The following is a 22,388-nucleotide window of genomic DNA, read 5'->3' on the forward strand; positions in this document are numbered from 1 at the left end:
GAAAGAGGCTTGCATAAATTGAGACACCAAAATTAATTTCTAGAAACAACCAATGGGTTTCTCTTAGTTCTAGTATATCACACTGCATTTTTGCTTTTGCTTCTTTCAGAAATGAAGAATAAGTGTTCTTAAACAATTATCTTAAACTAAACAAACTGAAAGAAATGTAGAAGTGTTATGAGGATACAACTAAAATTCTATACATGAGTTATATGCTGTAAATGGCTTGCACTCACCCTTGTGTATCCTTTTGAAATATGTTAAATCCATTTTTGAGACTTCTGCAATATGCAATGTATTCACCTTTATTCCACATAACATTCAGACACAATGTTGGAGATTTAAAAAAAAAAAAAATAATTAGGTTTTCTATGTATTTCTGTTCAGAAGAAGAGTTCCTAACATTAAAAAACTCATAATTGATAAGTTTAACTGATAGATTGGCAGCTGGCATAAACTTTTAACTAAATTGTGTTGAGTAATGCTGACAGACAGGTTGCAAATACCATACAGTTACTAAAAGGAACTAAATCATCTCACACTACAACTATGATGGATTCCTCAAAGGACAAGGTCCATCTAAACACTTATGTAAACAGCTTTTTCAATCTAAGATATTAAATATAACAAATTATTTTAAGACTGTTTTGTAAAGCCTTTTAGTTAAGACAAATAAAAATAGACTACAAATTAAACAGTGAGTCTGACTGTTCAAGCCTGATGGACAAGTTTTCCCTGGCCTTCAAAGGAGTTCCTTCCTGGATGTACTTTCAGGATAACTTCTTCTGAAAATGTTTCGTAACTCTATGCTAATTGCTAATCAATCATTTAATTTCTTTTTTTACTACAGACACAAAGTTCATTTGAAAATAAGCACATCTGTTTACTTTTTCCTCTGAACTTGACAGCAAAGCTTTTGCTAAAAATAAAACCTGAAATCCCATTTTTAATAACTTGCTGCCTAAAGCAGATACTGCTGATTGCACAAACCCAGATACAAATGAGCAAATAGGAATTAAACTTCTAGATACACTAAAGCTAAATGAACTGATTTTTCGAAAAGAAAACCAAACAGCTTGTACGAAGAAAACAATTAGTAAACAAAAGAAACCATGAAAGCAACAAAGAACATCATAAACCTATTAACATTACACAGAATAAAATGTTAAAGAACAATCTCCATTCCAAATTAAAAACGATTTGCCAAAATATTAACAGCAACAAGTAAAAGGCAGCTTTGCCTTAAAGCCAGAGCTGGAACAAAGCACACTTTGGATGAATATACACACTTCTGTGACACAGAAGCGCTTTGCTCTATTGTGGCCTTTTTTTTTATTTGGTGACGCGAAGCTGGCTGCGGTATTTGATGCCAGTCCCACTGCCCCACCTTTGCTCCCATTAGCTACCTCTTCATCACAGCTCCCATCATCAGAAGCAGCAAGCAACTTCCAAATGCACAAAGCAAACCGGGTCTCTCGTTTCTTGTTGCCCACAGAGCAGTGCATCAGTTCAGTTCGAGGGGTGGAGGCTGAGGCAGTTACTGCACTGTACTTCATTTGGATTGCTTTCTGGGGGAAAAGGGATCCGTGGTGGTCACTGGTGCCTGGTCAGTCTCAGGATGCCCACACAGGCATGCTCTTGTGCTGGTGGGTGACTCTGGCTGCACATCCACAGCCTACAAGAATACAAGCATTTTCTCTTGAATACAATTTAAGTTAAAGCTCCAAGTGAAGGCCATGGAGGGAAGAGCTGCTTTCTTAGCTTCTCACTCTGTTTCCCTAGGAGAGACCACCATGCTGAGGTGGTAGGACTCCTCCTCAGCACAAGCCTGCCTGACAGCTACCAACATAGCAAACACAGTCTCTGTAATCTCAGTACTCCTTAGGTGGGGCCTTTACGGTTTCCTAATGCAGTCTCATCCTGTCCCTCCTCTGAGTGAGTGCTTCTCTGATGTCTATCTATTGTTAAGAGATGTTAGTTATTTAGCTTAAGTAAGTTTTAAATCAAACGAATCACTTCAGAGTTGTAACATTGTGTGACTTGGTGTGCTGTTTGCTGAGCTTTACTGAGTCAGCATGAGTAGCTAGGTTTGCTGAAGCCTCAGGCCGCAGGCTGTACACTTCTGCCTAGATTTGCTGGACGTGTACAGGGCTGGCATCCACTCAAGCAAGACAAGGCCTCTAGAGCCAGCACAGACCTGAAGATAAGGAGGCTTCAAGGCTACAACGATCAACAGCAAGTCAAGATCACGGCCTGCCTGGAGACACTGGAACAGGAATCCAATAAGGAGTCAGAAGGTGTGGGAGGATCGGAGGCCAGAATCACCGTTGGACCAAAGGGCGCGTGAACAGCGCATGAAGATTGCATGAAGGGTCTGTAAGGGTATAAACGCCCAGGGATTTCTTTGTTTGGGGTCCCTCTGTGGAGGCACCAGCTTGGGCTGACCCTGCTGCTGCACCATTCTATTATATTATTTATTTTTGAAAGATTCAATGCCTGAAACTCTGATTTGGGAAACCCAGGGTTCAGATTGCGCTTCTTTAACACTGTCGTGGAAGGTTCCACTTTTCTTGAGATTCCTCCAACAGAAACCCACAGAAATTACAACAAAACTCCTCCTGTTGAGCTTAGATACAACTTTGAGAATGACATAGCTAGCGTCATGCTCAAAAGGGACAGATACTTCCTCACAGAGTCATGAGATTTCTTGGTTTTCTTGAGACATTTCCCATGTCCATCTTTTGAGTGTTATCACAAACCAGTCTGAAAGGTTAAGCTTTCACCCCAGCCAAGACAAGTCAGACAACTGAGAGGGGGAAGAGGAAGAACCCTGAGAGCTTTACAGACAAGCCTATCTCCTATATATAGCGCCCAACCAGGAAGGCTGATTTGGACCTGGGACTATTGTCTCCTAAGGTTGTAAGAAAGAAAAGACATGTAACATGCATACCTGTGTATACATAGATGCACACTATGTTATAGCTAAAAAATGTTCATCTATAATTGCTAAATGTTAACTTTGATCTGTTTCTTGTTTAAGATCTTATGTCTAACTTTGCATTTTGGATTAATAAACACTTGTACTTTTTCATTGGACTTGTTATTCTCCCAACACTTGCTTATTACAACCTTAAATTCCCGAGACACTGCAGCATTCCCTGCCACAACCTTTAGTAAGATAAAAGCAACTACTTCTCACACATACACCTTCTGTAATAGAATTAAAGCAAAATAGTTATGACTCAAATCGTAGCTACCACTGTTTATGATAGAATGACAAATTTTGCTTCTCATTTGTACTATTTGTTGAAGAGTCTGAGAGACTTAATGCACATTCATAGATCAATGTACAACTTTTAAAGCCTGTATTAACAGCCTAGTATTTCCAGTTTAATATTACAATCATGAAGGTAGACAAACCAGACATCCACACAGGACCTGGTGGACTCATCCACCAAGAACTAGCACATGAGCAGTTCGCAGTAATGAGGGCACGAAACATGTGAATTTTCCTTTTTGATTTAGGATAACTTGATTTGCATGGATTGTGCAAGTGATTTTGCCTTTTGGACCTCTGTCCTTGCCAGAGAAAGAGAACTGCTGTGTTAGTGACTAACTGAGATGATGCTCACTCTTCCAACAGGAGATGATATTGCTGTGATGTTTCTGCCAGTGGCCACTATCAAATTCTGCATATCCTGTATGCTACAGTGCAGGGACATACTCCACAAAGGAATAAGCAACACTATTCTCTAGAACAAGAGTACTTCTGTGTGGAGGTCAAAAGTGACAACAGTTCTGTAAATGAAACTGCACTAGAACAATATAAAATTATTGCATTAGAAATTGGGTAAAGTTTAACGATTGTAAAAAAAAAGAGTATTTTTGATTCAGCTATTGTGTAAACAGGACAGACACACTCCCCTAAATAACAACATTTATAGAAAAAGAACAATGAACTGCTCTAAAAAGGACTCTTCCCAGTTTGTTTCCACACTTCTTTGGCTCCTTTAATGCTTTCTCTTTTCACACACTTCCAGTAACCTTGAACGCCTTGCTGTTGCGGTACCTGTTAATAAAATTAAAGTACATTTAGCATTTACACGGAAAAGCCTCTTTATTCACAGACTGTGTAAATATAATATGCAATGCAGTGCTGCTGCTTTTATAGTTCACATGCATAATAACAAGTTCTTGGTGGCAGCACTCCTTTCCAGATTCATAAGCAGTAAGGAATATTCGGTTTAAAACATAACTTCTTTCTATACACCATCTCTACTTGTGTTTCTACAGGCGTTAACAAGATAGTTGTAGCAATCGTCTGTGGTATTGAAAAACAATGATGTCAGCTTGTTACCCTCAAGCCTCGATGAATTCGGTTCCTCAGGACTCCAAGAAACTCGCTGTGGCTGAGGCAGTCATCTCCATCGAGATCAAAAATCTTGAAGATGGTATCCAAAACATTATCTGAGAGCTCCTGTCCTGTTGCCACCTTCACTGCTCTTTTGAACTCAGCTAGTAAAGACATAATATTATATCATAGGTGACTGTGAACTCGTAAAGAAATTGGAAAGCACATATATCTCAGGGTTCTGTACGATTTACAATGTCTCGTGGGTATCCTAACTGGAGAATTTGGGATGTGTGAACTAGTAAACTATTAGAAGATTTCAGTTCATGCATTCTTGAGCTCGCTTCTTCTTTCATAACACTATCTTTATTAATTGTATGATAAAGTTTTGAAATGCACTACTTCTCAAGCAACAGTAAGAGTGATAATTTTTGCTAGAAATAGCTGCATGCGGAAGACTTATGCACTTTTGGCTGATACCTGTGCATATGGATGGTAAGCGTTTGCCTCACTATGGTCTCATAAAAAATACCATCATTTTATCTCAAACCAGTTTCACGCCAATTCATTCTGCATGAAAACTCTTCTCCTCAGAGAATAGTATTTTACGATATGCTTCACCTCAACCAACAATCCCCTCAGCAACACTGCGGAAACACAGATCCATCAAATACTCAACAGACTGCTAACAGCACATGGCTTTATATACCTGTAGTTCTGTTTTTTAAAGAAGTCGGTTACCTTCTCTTAAATTATGATTGAAGATTTATGAGGATTTATGGCAGAAAAGCTGTCATACCTCTCTGGAGATCTACCTTCCTCTTCAGCTTTTTGGCATTCTCTCTTTACACTACCATGTGCATTACAGTAATACCTACTGTCCACACTTTTGATCTTCTGGTGTAAAGCATTTGGAGTTTTGACTCAAGGAAGAGGAGGAGATGTGTGGAGTTGCCATAAAACAGGAGATAGTAAAAGTGAAATTATTATTTTTTTATTATAGCAAGCACAATCACAACATGTGAATTGGATGCATTTTTGAAGGCATCATAGAACTGTGAATTTCAGGGAGGGACTGCAGGTTATTAAAGTATAGCAGTATTGTAGATTATTACAGCAAGTTGTCCAACTAAGTCATAAATATAGTAATAACCTGATTCTGCTTTCATAAACAAGTGCTGTTTATAAATAGAGCTATAAATATGATTAGTTCTGAAGTCTACTAGAGGAAAGAGCATTCCTGACTTAGCTCTCACCTTTGCCTCTGAACAATTCCTGTGTAAATGCGGTTGATGAATTTACAGTTGGTTTAAATTTGAAAAGGACATGAAATATGGGATGCTTAAGAGTCTTAATTTTGTCTTTAAAAAGATATTAACTGTTTCAGCTCTTGAAGCTAAATATAAATCCAGAGATGGCACTGCACTTTCTTTAACAGAATATGAAGAAACAGATCTTCTAAAATGGTGGAGCACAATAATCCCCAAACCAAGAAGGGCCACCCTATCAGAAAGAAAAGATGAACTGCTAACTTAAAAGAAAAAAAAAAAAGTGTAGAATAAAAGGAAGGACTAAAGGACTGTCTTATTTTTAGATAAACATTCACGTGTGCGTGAATACAAACATGTACACACACGCAAATGGCAAGACAAAGAACTCAGTGAGACTCAGGAAAGGATTAGTCAGGTATACATGTTACAGCCGGGAGTTACCTCAGGAGCCGACTGTTTTCGATCACAGTATGGTTCAGTGCATAAACAGACTCAGAACTGCCTGCTGGTTCGGAATGAGTTTTTACAAGGAAACATTACAAGTTAGCATCAGCTGTTGGCCTCATCATCCTTTTGCACTTAAAATGGGATACTTAATAGAGAAGTGAGCTAAACTCTTGTATCTCACTTATGACTATTATTTAACCATTAATTCATCCTCTTGCCTCTCCACTCTTTGTACACATTGTGCAAATAAAATCTGTCTCCCCCGCCCAGAACAAAGATGTTGTCAAACCAGACAGAGAAGGGCCACAAACCCAGCTCTGAACTGGAGCACATGATGGAAGAAGAGAAGCCGAGGGAGCTGGGGAGAACAGAAGTGTAAGGGGGATCTTGCTGCAGCCTTCAACTGCCTAAAAGGGGTTATAGAGAAGACCACACTGTATTTTTTTGGAGGTAAGACAGAGTCATTGTGTTGCAGCAAGGGTTTAACAAAGAAAAGAAAAGTCTTCATGACGAGAGCAGTTAAGCCCTAGAACAGCCGCCCGGAGAGGCTGCAGAAATGAAACTCTTCCTGAAGCTTGGACTAACTAGTGATGAAAGTCACAAGTCGTAAACCCACCAGTTTTGGCCTTCTTTGGTTCAAACCCCACCCAAACATTTCTTTCTCAAGAATACTAAACACGCTTCCTGTCTTCTCACATCTCTCTCACCTTTTTCACATGAGCCTATCAAATATTTATTTCAATGAATGTTAATGTCTCATCGAATTTCCTTAGGAACTTAGGAATGCTAATTTCAAATAACTTATGAGCGCTGTCCTTCAAGTATAACAAATAAGTAACAACCTCAGGATTATAACAAAAGAGCATTTGTACATCCATGAAACTTTTTTTGCATTGCTCCTATTGCTACTATCTGGGAAGGAAACAGCTTCCCTCCTCCAAATCTTTATTTTAAAAACCACTTTACTACACTGTTTTTCATAGCCCTGATTGCATAACGCTACATAAGCACATGGAGAAGGCAGTACAGAGGAATAAATAAAACACTGCAAGATGTTACAACCCTGCAAAAGAGATTTCTATTGTTTAGTTTCCTCAGAAAAATAGTTTCATTATGAGGAAAAAGGTTTGTTATCATGAACTGCTACTAAAGCATGTATTGTTTCCAGCTCTGGAGCTCCCAGCACAAGACAGACATGGACGTGCTCAAGCAGGTCCAGAGGAGGGCCACAAAGATCATCAGGGGGCTGGAGCACCTCCGCTGTGAGGACAGGCTGAGAGTTGGGGTTGTTCAGCCTGGAGAAGAGAAGGCTCCAGGGAGACCTTGTAGCGGCCTTCCAGTACTTAAAGGGGGTCTACAGGAAAGGTGGGGAGGGACTCTTGATCAGGGAGTGCAGAGACAGGACAAGGAGTAACAGTTTCAAACTGAAAGAGGGAAGATTTAGATTAGATATAAGGAAGAAGTTCTTCACTGTGAGGGTGGTGAGACACTGGCATGGGTTGCCCAGAAAGGCTGTGGCTGCCCCCTCCCTGGCAGTGTTCAAGGCCAGGCTGGATGGGGCTTTGAGCAACCTGGTCTAGTAGGAGGTGTCCCTGCCATGGCAGGGGGTTGGAACTAGATAATCTTTAAAGATCCCTTCCAACCCAAACCATTCTGTCATTCTAGGGTTTAGCCTTCTCTGAGCGGTCCAGCATATGATAAAGCAATAGAAATTACAAATCAAAACATTTTGGGAACTTTATATTATTATTTTTCATGAAATAGAATTAATTCAGAATAAAGAGCAGTATATTATTTTTGGACTTCACAGTGCTACTTTGGGATAACTTATTTACATTAATTCCACAATAAAAATGCATTTTTTTCTTTAAAAAAACCCCACATACGAAAGGTGCGCAGCACTTACCCCGTTTAACAGGAAGATTGGCTACAGTAAACATCTGCATGGCAATAGAAAAGTCTTCCAGATTATTTGTAAACTTGCAAAAAGTCTTGAATTCTTCCAAACTGATATTCTAGAGTATCACAGAATTCAGATGATAAGTAATTAATACAGTCAAACCCTAGTAAATCTATTTCATTAAATCCGGTGGGACCTAATGTTTAGGTGTGACTGCCTACTCATCATCAGTATTTCTCAGTTGGCAAATTATCATTGTTCTCATTTGCATAAAATTCAAGGGCTGCAATAATTCACTTGGAAACTAGTTATATTATTAGATACTCATTTTCAAATGAAAACCTGTACATACAAAAGGAAGCAAAACAAAGCATGCTTTATGTACCAACCTCTCCAGCTTCAATTCTCTCTTTCACATTCTGCCAGTAAATTTCATTGTTTTCCTCATCAGTGAAGTACAGTAACCATTCTGCAAAGTCTTCTTTTCTCATGACACTCAAACCCTTTGAAAACTTTATGAATTCCATTTCTTGGACTTCTGTCTGCAGATTTTCCATGAATCTATGTGTAAACAGACATTATCCAACAATTGATGCTTGCATTACTACTGTATCACTACTGCTACCTTAGCTACTAAATGCAGCAGACACTAACTCTTAATCACAGGTACTATTGACATCATTGTTTAAAATGTCACTGGTTTGATTTTACCTGTGCATGCAGATTTGCTTCCACGGCTGCATTTCAATAACGACACCAGCAGGGTGCTCTCTAAGTCTGCACAGATGGCTGCTACTAAGATAATTCACAGATACACTTGGCATCTAGTTTTTACTAATGTTTAAAAATGTGCAGATAATGAGATAAAATAATCGAGAAGCCAGTATTATAATGAATGAATGAAAAAGGACATGGTAACTAAAGGCCTGACACATGATTGATGAAATTTCATTTTAATAAAAGAGTAATGACAAGGTTGGAAAGTGCCTAGAAAGATGAGGCCCTAATAATCACAAAGGTGAAAGAAAAGAGGAAACTTGAAATCATCATTGCAGGAAAAGATGGCTAAAAGCCTCAAAGATTATAACTGCAAAGAGAGGTTTGGTAAATCAGTTCTGCGTTCACTAGAGGATGGATTAGAGAGGATTACTACTGACATGTACAGAGTTTTGAAAAGCGCAGAAGATGTTGTTGCAGGTGTTTGGGAAGGCAAGAATAGAGTTGTCTGAAAAAGGAAGGGGTGAACATCATGGGTTTTAGGAGGGACCAATTCTTTCAGGAAGAAAAAATAAAGTAGCACAAGAAGCAAGTAACAGCCTGCAGGTACAGAGCTAGAACTGTAAGGAGAATTGTAGCTTTGAATTTCCCCGGTTTGGTCTATGTGGCCATTATAGTTTCTTCTAGGCAATACTAATTTTGAGAAAGTAAAAGACAATACTGTGCAATCCATTTGGTAATTTCCACTTCAGAAATGGGGCAATCTAAACACAACTGATAATTTTAAAACATAAATAAAGGCTAAAAACATAGTGATGCTTGACAGAATCCCCTTAGTATTTTGAAAGAACCCTGCTTTATTGAGTTGCAAAAAATACTGACAGGAGAGAATGAAATATTGCTATATTGGGACAAAGCAATTAGTTTGAGAATAGGACAGCTAAGGGTCTATGTAGCAAATACCAGTAGAGGCTCATTTGCTCATCAGTGTTTGCATGGCCTCACTGGGTTTGAATTCTTTCCCCTGAAATTACGGCATTTTAGTCCACACAGCTATCTTTAGCTCTTTAATGAGATCACTTGGACTATTAGTAGCTTGAAGCTCTGTGAAGTCTATAAGGGGTTAGCTGAAGACTGCTGTTGCAGCATAAGCTTTCTCTTCTATTTTTTCCTCTAATAATTAGAGCTCCACATGCAAATAAAGGGCCAACACATACTTCATGGCTCAGGACATGCAGGTAAATGAAAGCTTGACAGAGGACGTGATTTTAAGTTTCAGGTTAGGGTTTTATTAGGGTAATATTGAGGAGTGGTACAATATGCTCTCACATTTTATACAGCCATTTTTCTGGTCCAGTAAAGGCGGATACAAAGCTTCCACAGTATAGTAAAACACTGAGGTATATTCCTCCACAGTCCACCTTAAGACCTGGCTCACTTTCAAGTCCCCTGACCCTTCCTCTCACAAGGGGATGAAACACCAAAGGACCTGTTTGTGCCACCAGTGTGAAGGGGAGGCCCCTTGTCTTACAGACCAGTGAGAGCTTACTTGCACAGCTTCCAAACCACTCTTCAGTTTTCACAGAATCATTAGGTTGGAAAAGACCTCTAAGATCAGCAAGTCCAACCATGCTTGACCACCCTTTCAGTAAAGAAATTTTCCCTAATATCAGATTTTCAGATGCAGCTTCTGTCCTTGTAACTCATGAGGTAATTGCTGCCACTGGCCAGCCCAGCATCAGCATGTGCCGGGGAGACTGGCCAGCGTGTGCTGCCAGAAACAGTCCTGCTGCATCACCCGCAAGGGTCTCCCTGGATCCTGGGAAGGGAGGTCGAGCTGCAGGGAGACAGGACGGCACGGACCAGGCATGTAGACCAGGTATGGAGTCAGTCTAGCAGACACTGACAAGGGCCACTTGGTTGCATTTTGGGAGGGGCCACCAAAAGCAAGGAGTAGATGGTATCTGTGATATGTGGCTTGTACTTGGCTGGAAGTCACAGAAGAGACCATGCGGAACAGTAACTGCATCTTTGACTGTCGTTTCCAACCCATGTAAAGTCTGGTCTGGGGGAGGAGAAGCTGCTGAAAATGAGGTCATTTACAGAAATATGCCTAAAACACGGATGCAGGGAAATCAGAAACCATGTGTTTTATTTTCTTGGCTTTTAATCTACGAAAGGTGGACACATTTTTCAACAGACTTAAGATCTGTTATTGAAAGTATGAGTTGGGGAGCTAACTCTCAGTCATTTGCTTTAGTGGTCAGTAGCCACGGGTGATGACAAACTACATAGTCATAGAATCATAGAACAGTTTGGGTTGGAAGGGACCTCAAAGATCATCTAGTTCCAACCCCCCTGCCATGGGCGGGGACACCTCCAACTAGACCAAGTTGCTCAAGACTCCATCCAGCCTGGTCTTGAACACTGCCAGGGATGGAGCATCCACAACTTCCTCAGGCAACTTGTGCCAGTGTTCACCACCCTCAGGGTGAAAGTGACCTGCCCTCTAGCCATGCCCAATAAAGGCAGGACAGCTGAAAGACCAAGCATTTCTACATGCTGAGGAAGGAGTGGGCAGCCCACTTGGCCACACACATCAGCCAGCTACAAGGTGCAGCAAAGTCAAAGAGCAAAGTGAAGAGTTTGGCTGTGGCATTTTGGATGTGTTCTTGCCTCTGCACCCTCTTCTAGTTGGGCAGCAAATGAAGTGTTGTATTTCCCCAGCCCCACTGTGGGTTTTCCACTGCCTTGTCTCAGGCTTGGGGTCTTGCCCTCTCCAGTTGCTTCGGGGCAACAACACTGCATCTCTCCTGTGGCACAAGAGTTGTGCATCTTGCTGCACTACACAGATTAGGGAGGGGAGTGGGAATTAACTTATTTAGGTACAAAAAAATTAATGGAGATTTCATTTCAACTTGTAGGCTTGCTACTGGCAAACCAGAGTGGGAAGATTTCCTGCTGTACAAATGCTGCTTGGAGCAGCAGCTGAAATGTGCAATTTAAAATTTATATGTGATAGTCTCCCATATTACAAAAATTAAAATACTATGAATCATCGCATCAGCATTCTAGGTCACTCTTATTCCCAGATGTGAGAGTTAAAAATCCTAATGAGGTTTTTTTTAAGTGAAAGTTATTAAAAGTTATTAAAAATAACTTTCTGGTTAGGAAGTAAAACTTGATACTTAAATGTCAAGACACCACTAGGGATACTTGCTTTTGCATCTTCTGGATGACAATGCGGTGAGCTGGAAATTCCTTAAAAATTTCTCCAGATATTAGGAAAAACAAGCATAGGAATGAAATTCCTGCTCTCCCAAAGTCAACAGGAGCTTGGCTGGGGACTTTGAAGGGAGCCAGAATTCAACTACGGGAATGGGATTCTGATTGTAGATGTGCTCTACAATTAAAAAATAATTACACTGGGAATGCTCTTATGCTATAGCAGCTTAAAAATAAAAGCAAGCCCGAAGTTTCCAAATAACAAAAAGGAAAGGTACATCATAAATTTGTAAGATGAGGAAAAGGCTGGGAATACACAGTACTTTCTTTAAGCTAGCTTGTTTTATCCACACTCTCTAAAACACCCACGTTGAAGGCCAATGGCCAAATTTGTTATCATGTTACAACAGCATCCAGAAACCTTATCAGGACTTACCCCTCATTTTGTAGTGTGCTCTACTATAGAAAAAGGGAGTCTCTGAAGACTTTTTGGCAACTCAGCTTTAATAGAAGTGAAAATACAATAAAAGTGGAAAGGCCTCAGGAATGCAGCTATTCCCCCTCCAACCTGAGATGTTGCAATGAAGGGCTAGCGTTATATTTAGCACACGTAGTAGTAGAATGAAACACAAAAGGAAAGGTTAGGGAAAGTTTTCCTTCCTATACCTCTTGACCTGAACTGAAAGTCTGTGGAGAGCTTTAACATTCTAATACAGAACCGACCAGTTCTTGTTGCACTGATTTATAGGAAAAAAACTTAACAACAAAGACAGTGGTGGATATACCACCCCAGCATCTGTACTGTGCTTTGGCTCCTCTTTGGACACTGAAGTCCTTTTGAAGACTTGATAACCCTCTCTGCATCAAAAGACTGTTGCAAACCAGCTGTAAGGTTGCCTTTTGGCAATCTGACTTTCAAAGCAGAGTATCAGAAACTCTAATAAGAGTCTGCCATTAACCTTTAGAGAACATTTAGATCTGTGCTTGTAAATTCAGTTTTGCAAGTGGTAAGACAGTTAATCAATCTCATGATTTTCAGAATTACAGGCAAAACCCTCTTTGATCTACTGTTCTCAATGTTTCCAAACCAGACAAAAGTACCCACTTTCATTTATAAGCATTCTGTAGAAACTAATCAAGCTATTCCTTTGCTAAGTATATAGGAAAGGAAGAAACAGAGATTCTTCTCAATATCATTACTAAATATTTGGGAAACATTCAGATTCAGTTATGATAGGAATATACAATTGTGAAGCCAGATTTCGTTCCCATCTCCACTTCCTCACTGTCTGATTCTGGTTGCACTAGATGTAATCTCTATGTGTATTAGGTCTTTTCCAACCTGAATGATTTTATAATTCTATTAGGGCTCCATATACATACACACATACAGATACAAGTAGAGGTACAGAGACAAATAAGGAGGCAATCATATTCTATTTCTGCAAAGCACTTCCAAATCCCTAGATGAAAATCACTGTAAACATACAAGCTAACATCACAGCAAAAGCACTACTGGCAGATGATTCTGCGTCCAGGCATCGGCACAAAAACAGAACAGCACCAGATAAATGTCAGCACTGGCAGCGTGGTTCAGCCTGGATCATTCTGGTCTCTTAAATGAAAGGTTTCAAACGACATGTACCATGGAATTCAAAATACTGAAGGAAAGAAATAGGACGGGTAGGGAAAAGGCATGTTTTCTGTATGGTTATAGAATTTGTGGCCTTTAAGCTAATGCAAAAAATAAAAAAGAAACCACGATTAAAGAATATTTCTGGTGCAAAATTCTGTTAACTGCTGAGAAGTTTGGAAGCAACAAATCAGATAAGAAAATGCCATAAACTGCATTTGAAATGTTAATTTTCCTTATACAATTAAAAGATGCCCATTATTTTACCACACCAGGAAGTACTTTTTTGTAAGCCACCCCAGGAAAAAATACAATTATCAGAAAGTTTTTTGAATATTCTTTCCATACTCTCTGCACTCCTTCAAGGAGATTGTGAGAAATTTAAGCTTGCTTGGGGACAGATTACAGAAAAAAAATCATAGCAGCTGTAAACAATTTAGGGAGTGAATTACTGTCTCCTATTTGGGATTAGACATACTTAAACAAGATCAGTAAAGGACTTTTTTCAGGGAAAAAAAACAGTGGCTGTCAAGAAGAAATACTTGCCCTACCTAGAAATCTAGTTTTCTACTCAAAATATAAAACAGTACATACAATATAGTTGGAAATTAAAGCACAATTGAAACATTTTTGGAGGGAAGAAACCAGAATTATTATGTTTCAAAAAACAGGGGAAACCCATGCAAAAGGATAAAAAGACTGGAATCCCAGAGAACTTCTGCCTTCATGTTTGAAATCTGACATTCTCTAAGACGGGACCTGGTATTAGAAGACGACATTGTTGTTGAGATGTAAAACTGAGCAGTAGTCATCTGAATCTGAAATTTGTTCAGGTCTTCTGAGAAGAAAGTTTCACCTGGTTACAGCTTCTTGTATTAAATCTACCCTTCTTTGTTACACGATTTTAGGCTTGCTGCATATTGTTTTGTAGTTTCTTAAACTGATACAGGAGAGTAACAATTCCAGACGCAAATGACTAGGAGGCAACATCTTTACTAGTGAGGCATAAAAACATACTCCAGAATAATTTAGATTTACATTTCCTAACTTCTGCCAGGGAAACAAGCTGTCGCTTTTGAAGTTATGAATTATTATTGTCATATTGTCCTTATGTTAAGGACGATACAACTGGCAGAAATCATGTAGCAGTCTGGAGCTGAACATGTGTTCCTTGAGTCCTACCTTAAGATCTCTGAAATCACCTTGTTACTATGGGAAAGACATAGCATGGTGTACTCCCTGGATTGCTTCCACTACTTCTAAGCAGTCACTGGAGAATCACAGAATCATAGAATCATTCAGGTTGGAAAAGACCTTTGAGATCACCAAGTCCAACCATCAACCCTACTCTACCAAGTACACCCTTAAAATCATATCTCCAAGCACCACATCTAAACTACCTTTAAACACTTTAAGGGATGGTGACTCAACCACCGCCCTGGGCAGCCTATTCCAATGTCTGACAACCCTTCCAGAGAAAAAATTTTGCCTAATGTTTAGCCTAAACCTCCCCTGGCGCAGCTGGAATCCGTTCCCTCTTGTTCTATCATAAATTACCTGTGAGAACAGACCAGCACCTACCTCTCTACAATGTCCTCTCAGGTAGCTGTAGAGAGCAATAAGGTCTCCCTTCAGCCTCCTTTTCTTAAGACTAAATAGCCCCAGTTCCCTCAGCCGCTCTTCATAAGACTTATTCTCCAGGACCTTCATCAGCTTTGTTGCTCTTCTCTGCACTCTCTACAGCACCTCAATGTCTTTCTTGCAGTGAGGGGCCCAAAACTGCACACAGTACTCGAGGTATTGGCCTCACCAGTGCCGAGTACAGGGGCACGATCACCTCCCTACTCCTGCTGGCCACACTGTTTCTGGTACAGGCCAGGATGCCATTGCCCTTCTTGGCCACCTGGGAACTCTGTTCAGCCGGCTGTTGACCAACACCCCCAAGTCCCTTTCTGCCAGGCAGCTTTCCAGCCGCTCCTCCCCAAGCCTGTAACGCTGCATGGGGTTGTTGTGACCCAAATGCAGGCCCCAGCACTTGAACTTATTGAACCTCATACAATTGACCTCAGCCCATCGATCCAGTCTGTCCAGATCCCTCTGCAGAGCCTTCCTAACCTTGAGCAGCCTAACACTCCCACCTAACCTGGTGCCGTCTGCAAACTTACTAAGGGTGCATTCTGCCTGCAGAATGAAGCAGAAGTCCCACCACCACTGCTCAGCAGAGAATGAAAAGCAGCTTTGATTGCTGTTTTGACTATGTTCTGTATGACAGTAAGAAAGAGTTTGACTGGTGTCACAAAATAACTATGAAAAGGTTACTTCTTTACTTCCATGCTCCCAGAAGCCCAAGAAAAGTTGAAAAGTGATCTGATATTTGGTTTCACAGTCTCATTCTTTATCTCTGAGGACTGTCCTTGTGTGTATCACCTACCTATGATTTCCCAAGAACCATGCACCAGCTGGAGACAGATGGAGCACAGCATGCTTAACCATTTTCCCTCCCTGTATCAGTGTGCCTCCTGTGTTGGGGGCAGTAGGAAGGGAGGCACAAGAGCTGGCTTACATCAGCTCCACATTGCCTGAAGAGATGTAGACAGTTTCCATTTTCTGTGTGCCATCTGAATGCAAAGAAAAGAGAACAGGGTGAATTAATTTCCCTGATATATTGACTGTGGCTACCTGACACTTCTTAAATGTTTGGACTGTGGGCTAAAAGGTTCGGACATCACTGGTGAACACGTAGATACAGACGGTTGCAGACTTACAAAAGGATTTTTTAACGTCAGCCAAACTGAAAAGGGGGAAGCATGAGGAAAATATATGTTAAGTAATGAGGTGAGAACACTAGTCTCAGCTTTCTGAATTCCCATGTAAGTACAGTGAAATTTCACAAAGAAAGCATTCCTGCCTTTTTTTTTCTTTCAGTTTCAAGGACCCTACACACAGCAATATCTGTGTATTTAACTAATGTGACAAGTTTTAGTGTGTCCTAATCAAACCTAATCACCCCTACTTTCTACTAGGTACTACACTGATCAATGGAAAAGCTTTCTAGGCAAGAACTTGGAAAATGATAAAAGCATTTACCATCATTATTTTCTGCCTTTGACAGTGATCTATGTCTGTACAGCTCATCAGTCATCTCTTGTAAAAACAGCGTGGCACTTTGATCAAACAGCCAACAATAGCTTCCCGCGTAAGGTAAAATGTTATGAGAGGCCATCAGATAGAAATCACATTTTCTCTGAACAATAGGAACCCAGAAATGATGTGCTTGATTTACTTGCAAATAAAATCATGTGAAAGGTGATATCTTCACAGAGGCTAAAAAGACAGTGATCCTTTTATTCACCTTTCTGCATGTTAAACAAACTTCACTGTCATGTTGCAACTAAGATGAAGTGTCTACGCAGTGATAAAGAGGCACATTCCAGCCCTATGAAACATAACTGCCACTGTTGAAAAATTACCTGCATTAAACCTTACACTTATGCCACAGACTTTAAGAGCAAGATGCAGGAGTTTGATTTTGATTAGAGGCCTCTATCTGTGTGGTAGCCAAAGGTCTTTAACCTACGCGTTCTGAACGTACTAGGTACATAGTTTCATCAATGTCATGCCTCATTTGGTCAGTGTAGGATTTTATCTAAAACCTGAGGTTTTTCACTTTACACTGTATATGCAAACACAACCTTTTACTGCTGCTGTCTGCCTTTTGTTTCACTGAGAGGATCTACAGTATTTATAGAAAAGGGAGCTGGAGGCATCTTAAACTTATTTCACTCATTTAAGGTTTCTATTGAGTCAAGGTCTTCGAAAGAGAAAGGTTGTTTATTTGAAGACTGGTGTGTGCCAGAGCCAGTGGGGCCGAACACTTTTCAGCGTTAGAAAAATTGCCACTCTTCCTTTTCTACTCTGGCTTTCCCCAAGACTCTACTAATTGCAACAACATTCATTTTTAAGAGGGCTGACACAGATACTCTGCTTCTGAACTGAAGCAAAACACACTATCCTACTTTATTTTTGAAGTCTGCAAATGACTGATTATATTTGTAGAAAAGGTAATACTGATGTAGATGACCTTCTCTTGATGTTGTGCTAGAAGACATGCGTCAAGATTCACACAGGTATTTAGTACTTAACTTCCATTTATCTCAAAGAAAGATTGTGCATTTGGATTCCGGGCCCAAATTCACATAGCAAGATGTGTCTGGAGTTCATACTAATGGGAGAAATTGATTTCCCAAGTAACAGAGAGTTTTAACCAGTTAAGTTGTGATGCTGTGTAGGTGGTAGTCACCACTGCCAACTGAAATAAACACTGGAAGAAAGAATCTCATCCAATTAAAACATGAACAGCTGATACCCAGCTGGGTTTTCAAGTCAAAAGCAACCACAGCAGAACTCCATACTCTGATATAGACAAGGATTACACCATCTTTCTGACATGTACGTGATGTATAAACTGAACAATTCCCTACACCAGTCCTAGAACTTGCTGTTAACTTCTAACTTTGCAAAGCTTACAGTGAAATAGATGGGTATACAGCACTACGTTTCCAGCACTAATGGCCACTTGGTATTCCACTGCAGTTTCAGCCTGATGTGGGTTTTACCATCTGTCTCAATTCTCAGTTCTGACATAAGTGCCACGAAGTACCTGCATAGTCCCATTGCAAAAGTAGTTCAAAGGGTAAAGGAAAGGGCACAGCTTAAGTTTCAACAGAAGCTGGAATTTGAAGCAAGCAAAGAAGTTGCCTGTAGCCTACCATGACAGTTGTAATGGGGAGGGGGGTGTCTCAGCTCTGAAAAGCTTTTAAAATTGATTAGCAGTCACTTTTTCCGTGATTTGATCAAGAAGAATACTCATGAATCATATTGACCTAAGGTATGCCATCTCACAGCTGCAAGGAATGGTAGTCTCATCCCTCACAGTGCATTGCTGCTTTGGAGTTATATCATGGTGCTCAACTCCTCCTGCAGACAGCTGACTCCAGGAGCTAAATTAGAAATTTAATCATGCAAAATCATGAATAATCTCCTTCTTCATTACCTGTTTAACCTTCTGAATCAGCTCAGTGTGCGGCCAGATTAACGCCAGTGTAGGTGCAAAGTAGAGGGGGTAGGAACAGGACCGATTGCTTGCCTAGCTGAAAAAATACCTGAAAAACTCAGAATAGTGAAGCTTTTCCTTTCCTTCTTTTCCAAAGAAATGTATCAGCAACATGGTATTAACACCACAGCTTTCCAGCTCTGCTCCCTATAAAACAAAAAAACTGTATGATTAATTATTAAGCTTTGTATGATTATTAATATCTATTCACCACAAATCTAGAAATATTTATTTGAACTAGAATTTCACAAGAGATACTTGCAATTTAAATACTGTTCCCAAAGCTATCACACTGGATCTCAGAGCTGAATAATTCTTCCACACCAACTGGTAATAGCATATTATATGGTCTGCTTCTAAACATTCTGTATGAAAGACGATTACAATTTACAACCACCTTCGGTGTATTTTACTATTAGAACTGAGAAGGTTGCTAGTTAAATCTTTAAAAACCTTTATGCTTAGGTGAATAGAGGCTTTAAATAAAGTTAACATCTTTGTAAAAAAGTTTTTAGTCAGGTATTTCTAATTTGTTGCAGCCATTTAAAAAACATTCATGATAGTCTAAAAAGTGAAACTAGAAAAATATATTCACAGTACTCTATTATAATATGGTCTTACAAGGCTTTTGGCAAATTTTCAATGTTAGTGACATTTCTATATATTTTTTAAATCTGATGAAGAGATTTCTGCAGAAAAAGGATGCACATTATTTCAACTCAACAGCATCTTTAACAAGCCTAAAATCACACATAATGCTGGACTTCTGTTCTATTCTTCTTTCAGCACTAGCTTACTGGCATTTCTTTGAACACAACAAAACACTAAGCAACATGAAGAGATATTTTTTTTTTGGTAAGTCCAGAGGGATTTCAACAAACTATTCTTATGACATCTAAATAGCCTCTGTGTCTTTTATCTGGTTGAAAAGGTATGATGAAAGAAAAGAGTCTATTCATAAGATTTAATACTAATGGTTATTTAGCTTTCAGCATCATCAATAACAAGTCCCATTAGTCCACTGTGTGTTTCATGCTTACTGCATAGGTGATACAGTTATTTTATAGTCAAAGAGGTAACATTCCTCATTTCTACTGCAAGCTACAATTCACTAAATGCCAGCAATACAAGTGATGTATGGGTGAACCTAGAAAAAAAAACACTTTTCAAGCCATATGTAAACTGTACTTATTGAACTTTTATCATTTAACTGCAGGCAAAGAATATTTAAATACCCACAAGATCCATCCTTCTAAAGTTTAAACACTTCAGATTACTGTGAAGACTGATGCATAAACATTGGTATACGCTTTCTTGAAAGTCAAAAGTCAAATATTCATGTATACTTATTTGAAATTCAAACTCGAACTATTTATGTCAGAATGCAAAGTTTTCTAAGAAGAAACAGAGAAAAATCCACGTATTTCTCACTGCAGAGAGATTCTAATCTGGGTTTTTTTTGTGTTTTTTTTTTTGCTTACATGTTTAAAGGAGACTTGAAAAATGCAAAAAATAAATTTGCTGGTGTAGTTTTAAAAACTGAATTCATGATTAAGTAATTTAATGCTTCCAATTTAATTACTCCATATTAAAATCAGTGTTGTATTGAAAACAAATGGAAAAACAAGGTTTCAAATAACCTTTTAAAAACTAAGTCTGGGATAAAAGTAGTTCTTTTCTTCTATTCATGTTTCTCTAGCTATAAGTAAGAAGACATACAAACAATACCTATCTCATCTTATCTAAGATGACAAAGCTTACCCCTGGATTTATAACAAAAATGCACCTACTTGTTGGCTACCTTCTTTATCAGTTGAAATTCCAAAGTGGAATTGGCAGATGTCCAAACACTATGTTAGTGAGAGTTAAATGTATTTTAAAACTACAAAACAGTACATTTCTTTAAAACAGAATATGCAATAGGAAACCACAGAGACTACAGCTTAAGGGTAAAATTTCAAAAAACTGCTCTTCCTAGAGTTAATGCTATTAAGTTAAAGTACATGTTAGTACATAATTCCTTTTTGTCCACAGAATCATTAGGAGCTTTTGCTGCTGAACTGTATAAATTAGTACCGACATGACAAATCTTTGTTAGCAGATAATGAGGGCTCTATTAATACTTCCAACACCTCACTCTCCTGAGCTTAGGTAAAACAATAACTTACATTTGGAATGTCTCTCTCACCAATGAGAACAAAATGGTAACCTTATCCTGAAGCTGTAAAAAGAACCAGACTGGGAGCTTTGACTCACAAAGCTACTACCTAAATTGAGTGAAAGTTTGTATTCCGGTGTATCTGGTAGCTTCAGCCCTGGGAGGCTGCACCATAGCACCCTTTTGGGATGTGCACTTCACAGAAAGCTGAGGCACAGAGTGCAGAGAGGATGTTGATGTTCTGAGTCTCATCTTGATACAAGCACGGGATGGGGCAGAGACACACCTATCTCAACCGGGGAACTCAGACATGTTCCAGAGTCCATCAATTCAGACAAAGCACCCCAAAGACCAAGTTCTGACGCCACACAAGTCTATATGAACTAATGAACACCTGTGTACGTATTACAAACATAGGCTTATTTTCCTAGAGTAATGTTAACACCTCATATGCTTTTCAAAAGCACCACGAACTGCTGAATTATGCAATTATTCCTTTTTAAGCAAGATCAGATAACACAACATTTATTTCCTTATTACATTACACAGACTGTTAACACGGAAGCCTGATGCAGCAGTGAGTCACTGGCACAGACCTACCTAATTCTGTAGCTCCCCACTGAGATTTTGACATTTAGGACCTGATACCATAGCAAGTAGCAACAAGTGCCACTGAGAAGAAACTTATCATCCAGTGAGACAGGATTTTCAGAATAATGTACCTAACTGATTTTCAAAACTCATCTGAAATGTTAATAGACTTACTGTCTCTAGATTCTTACCACCTTTCCTTGCAGAATTTGCCTGAAGCATGACTGGAAAGCATTCATCGTGATTAAAATCTGTAATATGTTCCTTACTCTCTTTCTTGCTTCCTGGGAGATGGTATTTGCTGTGCAATGTCTTGTTTCAATAGAAATTGTAAAAATAACACATATTTTGGATTGAATTTTTTTTTGGTTAAGATAGAAGGAGAGTGAGCAGATGAAGAACAGGGGCAGAAAAGAGAGGAGGGCCAAGGAGAACAATTTCTTAGTTTCTGTCTGCTAGTGATGTTCCAAATCTTTCCAAAAGTAAGACTAAATCTTTGCTAATTTTTCTAAGTCCACTTCTTTTTGTTTTTCAGCTGCTAGGTCAGTCAATTCATTATGCCAGGCTTCTATCCCTGAAGGCAAGCTAGACTTCAATCTAAGCAGCCTAGCCTCAAACACTGCTCAAAAGCATCAAGCTTTCTGTCATTTTGATAGTCTTCCAAGACACTGGGATACATCCTACAACTCAGTTCTGGGAAGGTTTAAAAGATGTATCCATTATGAAATTAATCCTACTAGGTACAGCCAGTCAAAAGAACCGTAAACAGGGAAGCCAGTGGGATTGGGAGATCCAGATCTCCAAAAGCAATCTTTTTTGGCAAAGCTCAGACAGCCTCAAGTGGGCCCCAGAATAAAACAACATATCATTTAATGATGAATCAGCTTTAATCATGATGTAAATCCATATTAATGTTTTTAATGTTTTGCAAGGCACTTTCTTACTACATAGGATTCAAGAATACATCAAGTCTGATACAGAA

General features: G+C 39.3%; 1 protein-coding gene across 1 annotated transcript in view; it reads right to left on the reverse strand.

The window, feature by feature from the left end:
- Positions 1-289: 289 nt before the first annotated feature.
- Positions 290-22,388, reverse strand: part of MICU2 (mitochondrial calcium uptake 2) — a 155,843-nt gene continuing 133,744 nt past the window's right edge. The window contains exons 8-12 of the mRNA XM_086481820.1: positions 18,707-18,804; positions 8,359-8,530; positions 7,976-8,084; positions 4,358-4,515; positions 290-4,069 (exon numbers count right to left, since the gene is read on the reverse strand). Of these exons, the coding sequence (XP_086337946.1) occupies positions 3,965-4,069; positions 4,358-4,515; positions 7,976-8,084; positions 8,359-8,530; positions 18,707-18,804 (642 nt within the window). The 3' untranslated portion in view covers positions 290-3,964. The remainder of the gene's footprint in view (positions 4,070-4,357; positions 4,516-7,975; positions 8,085-8,358; positions 8,531-18,706; positions 18,805-22,388) is intronic.

This window comes from Leptosomus discolor, chromosome 1, assembly GCF_034619465.1.
Source record: "Leptosomus discolor isolate bLepDis1 chromosome 1, bLepDis1.hap2, whole genome shotgun sequence".
Classification (NCBI taxonomy): domain Eukaryota; kingdom Metazoa; phylum Chordata; class Aves; order Leptosomiformes; family Leptosomidae; genus Leptosomus; species Leptosomus discolor.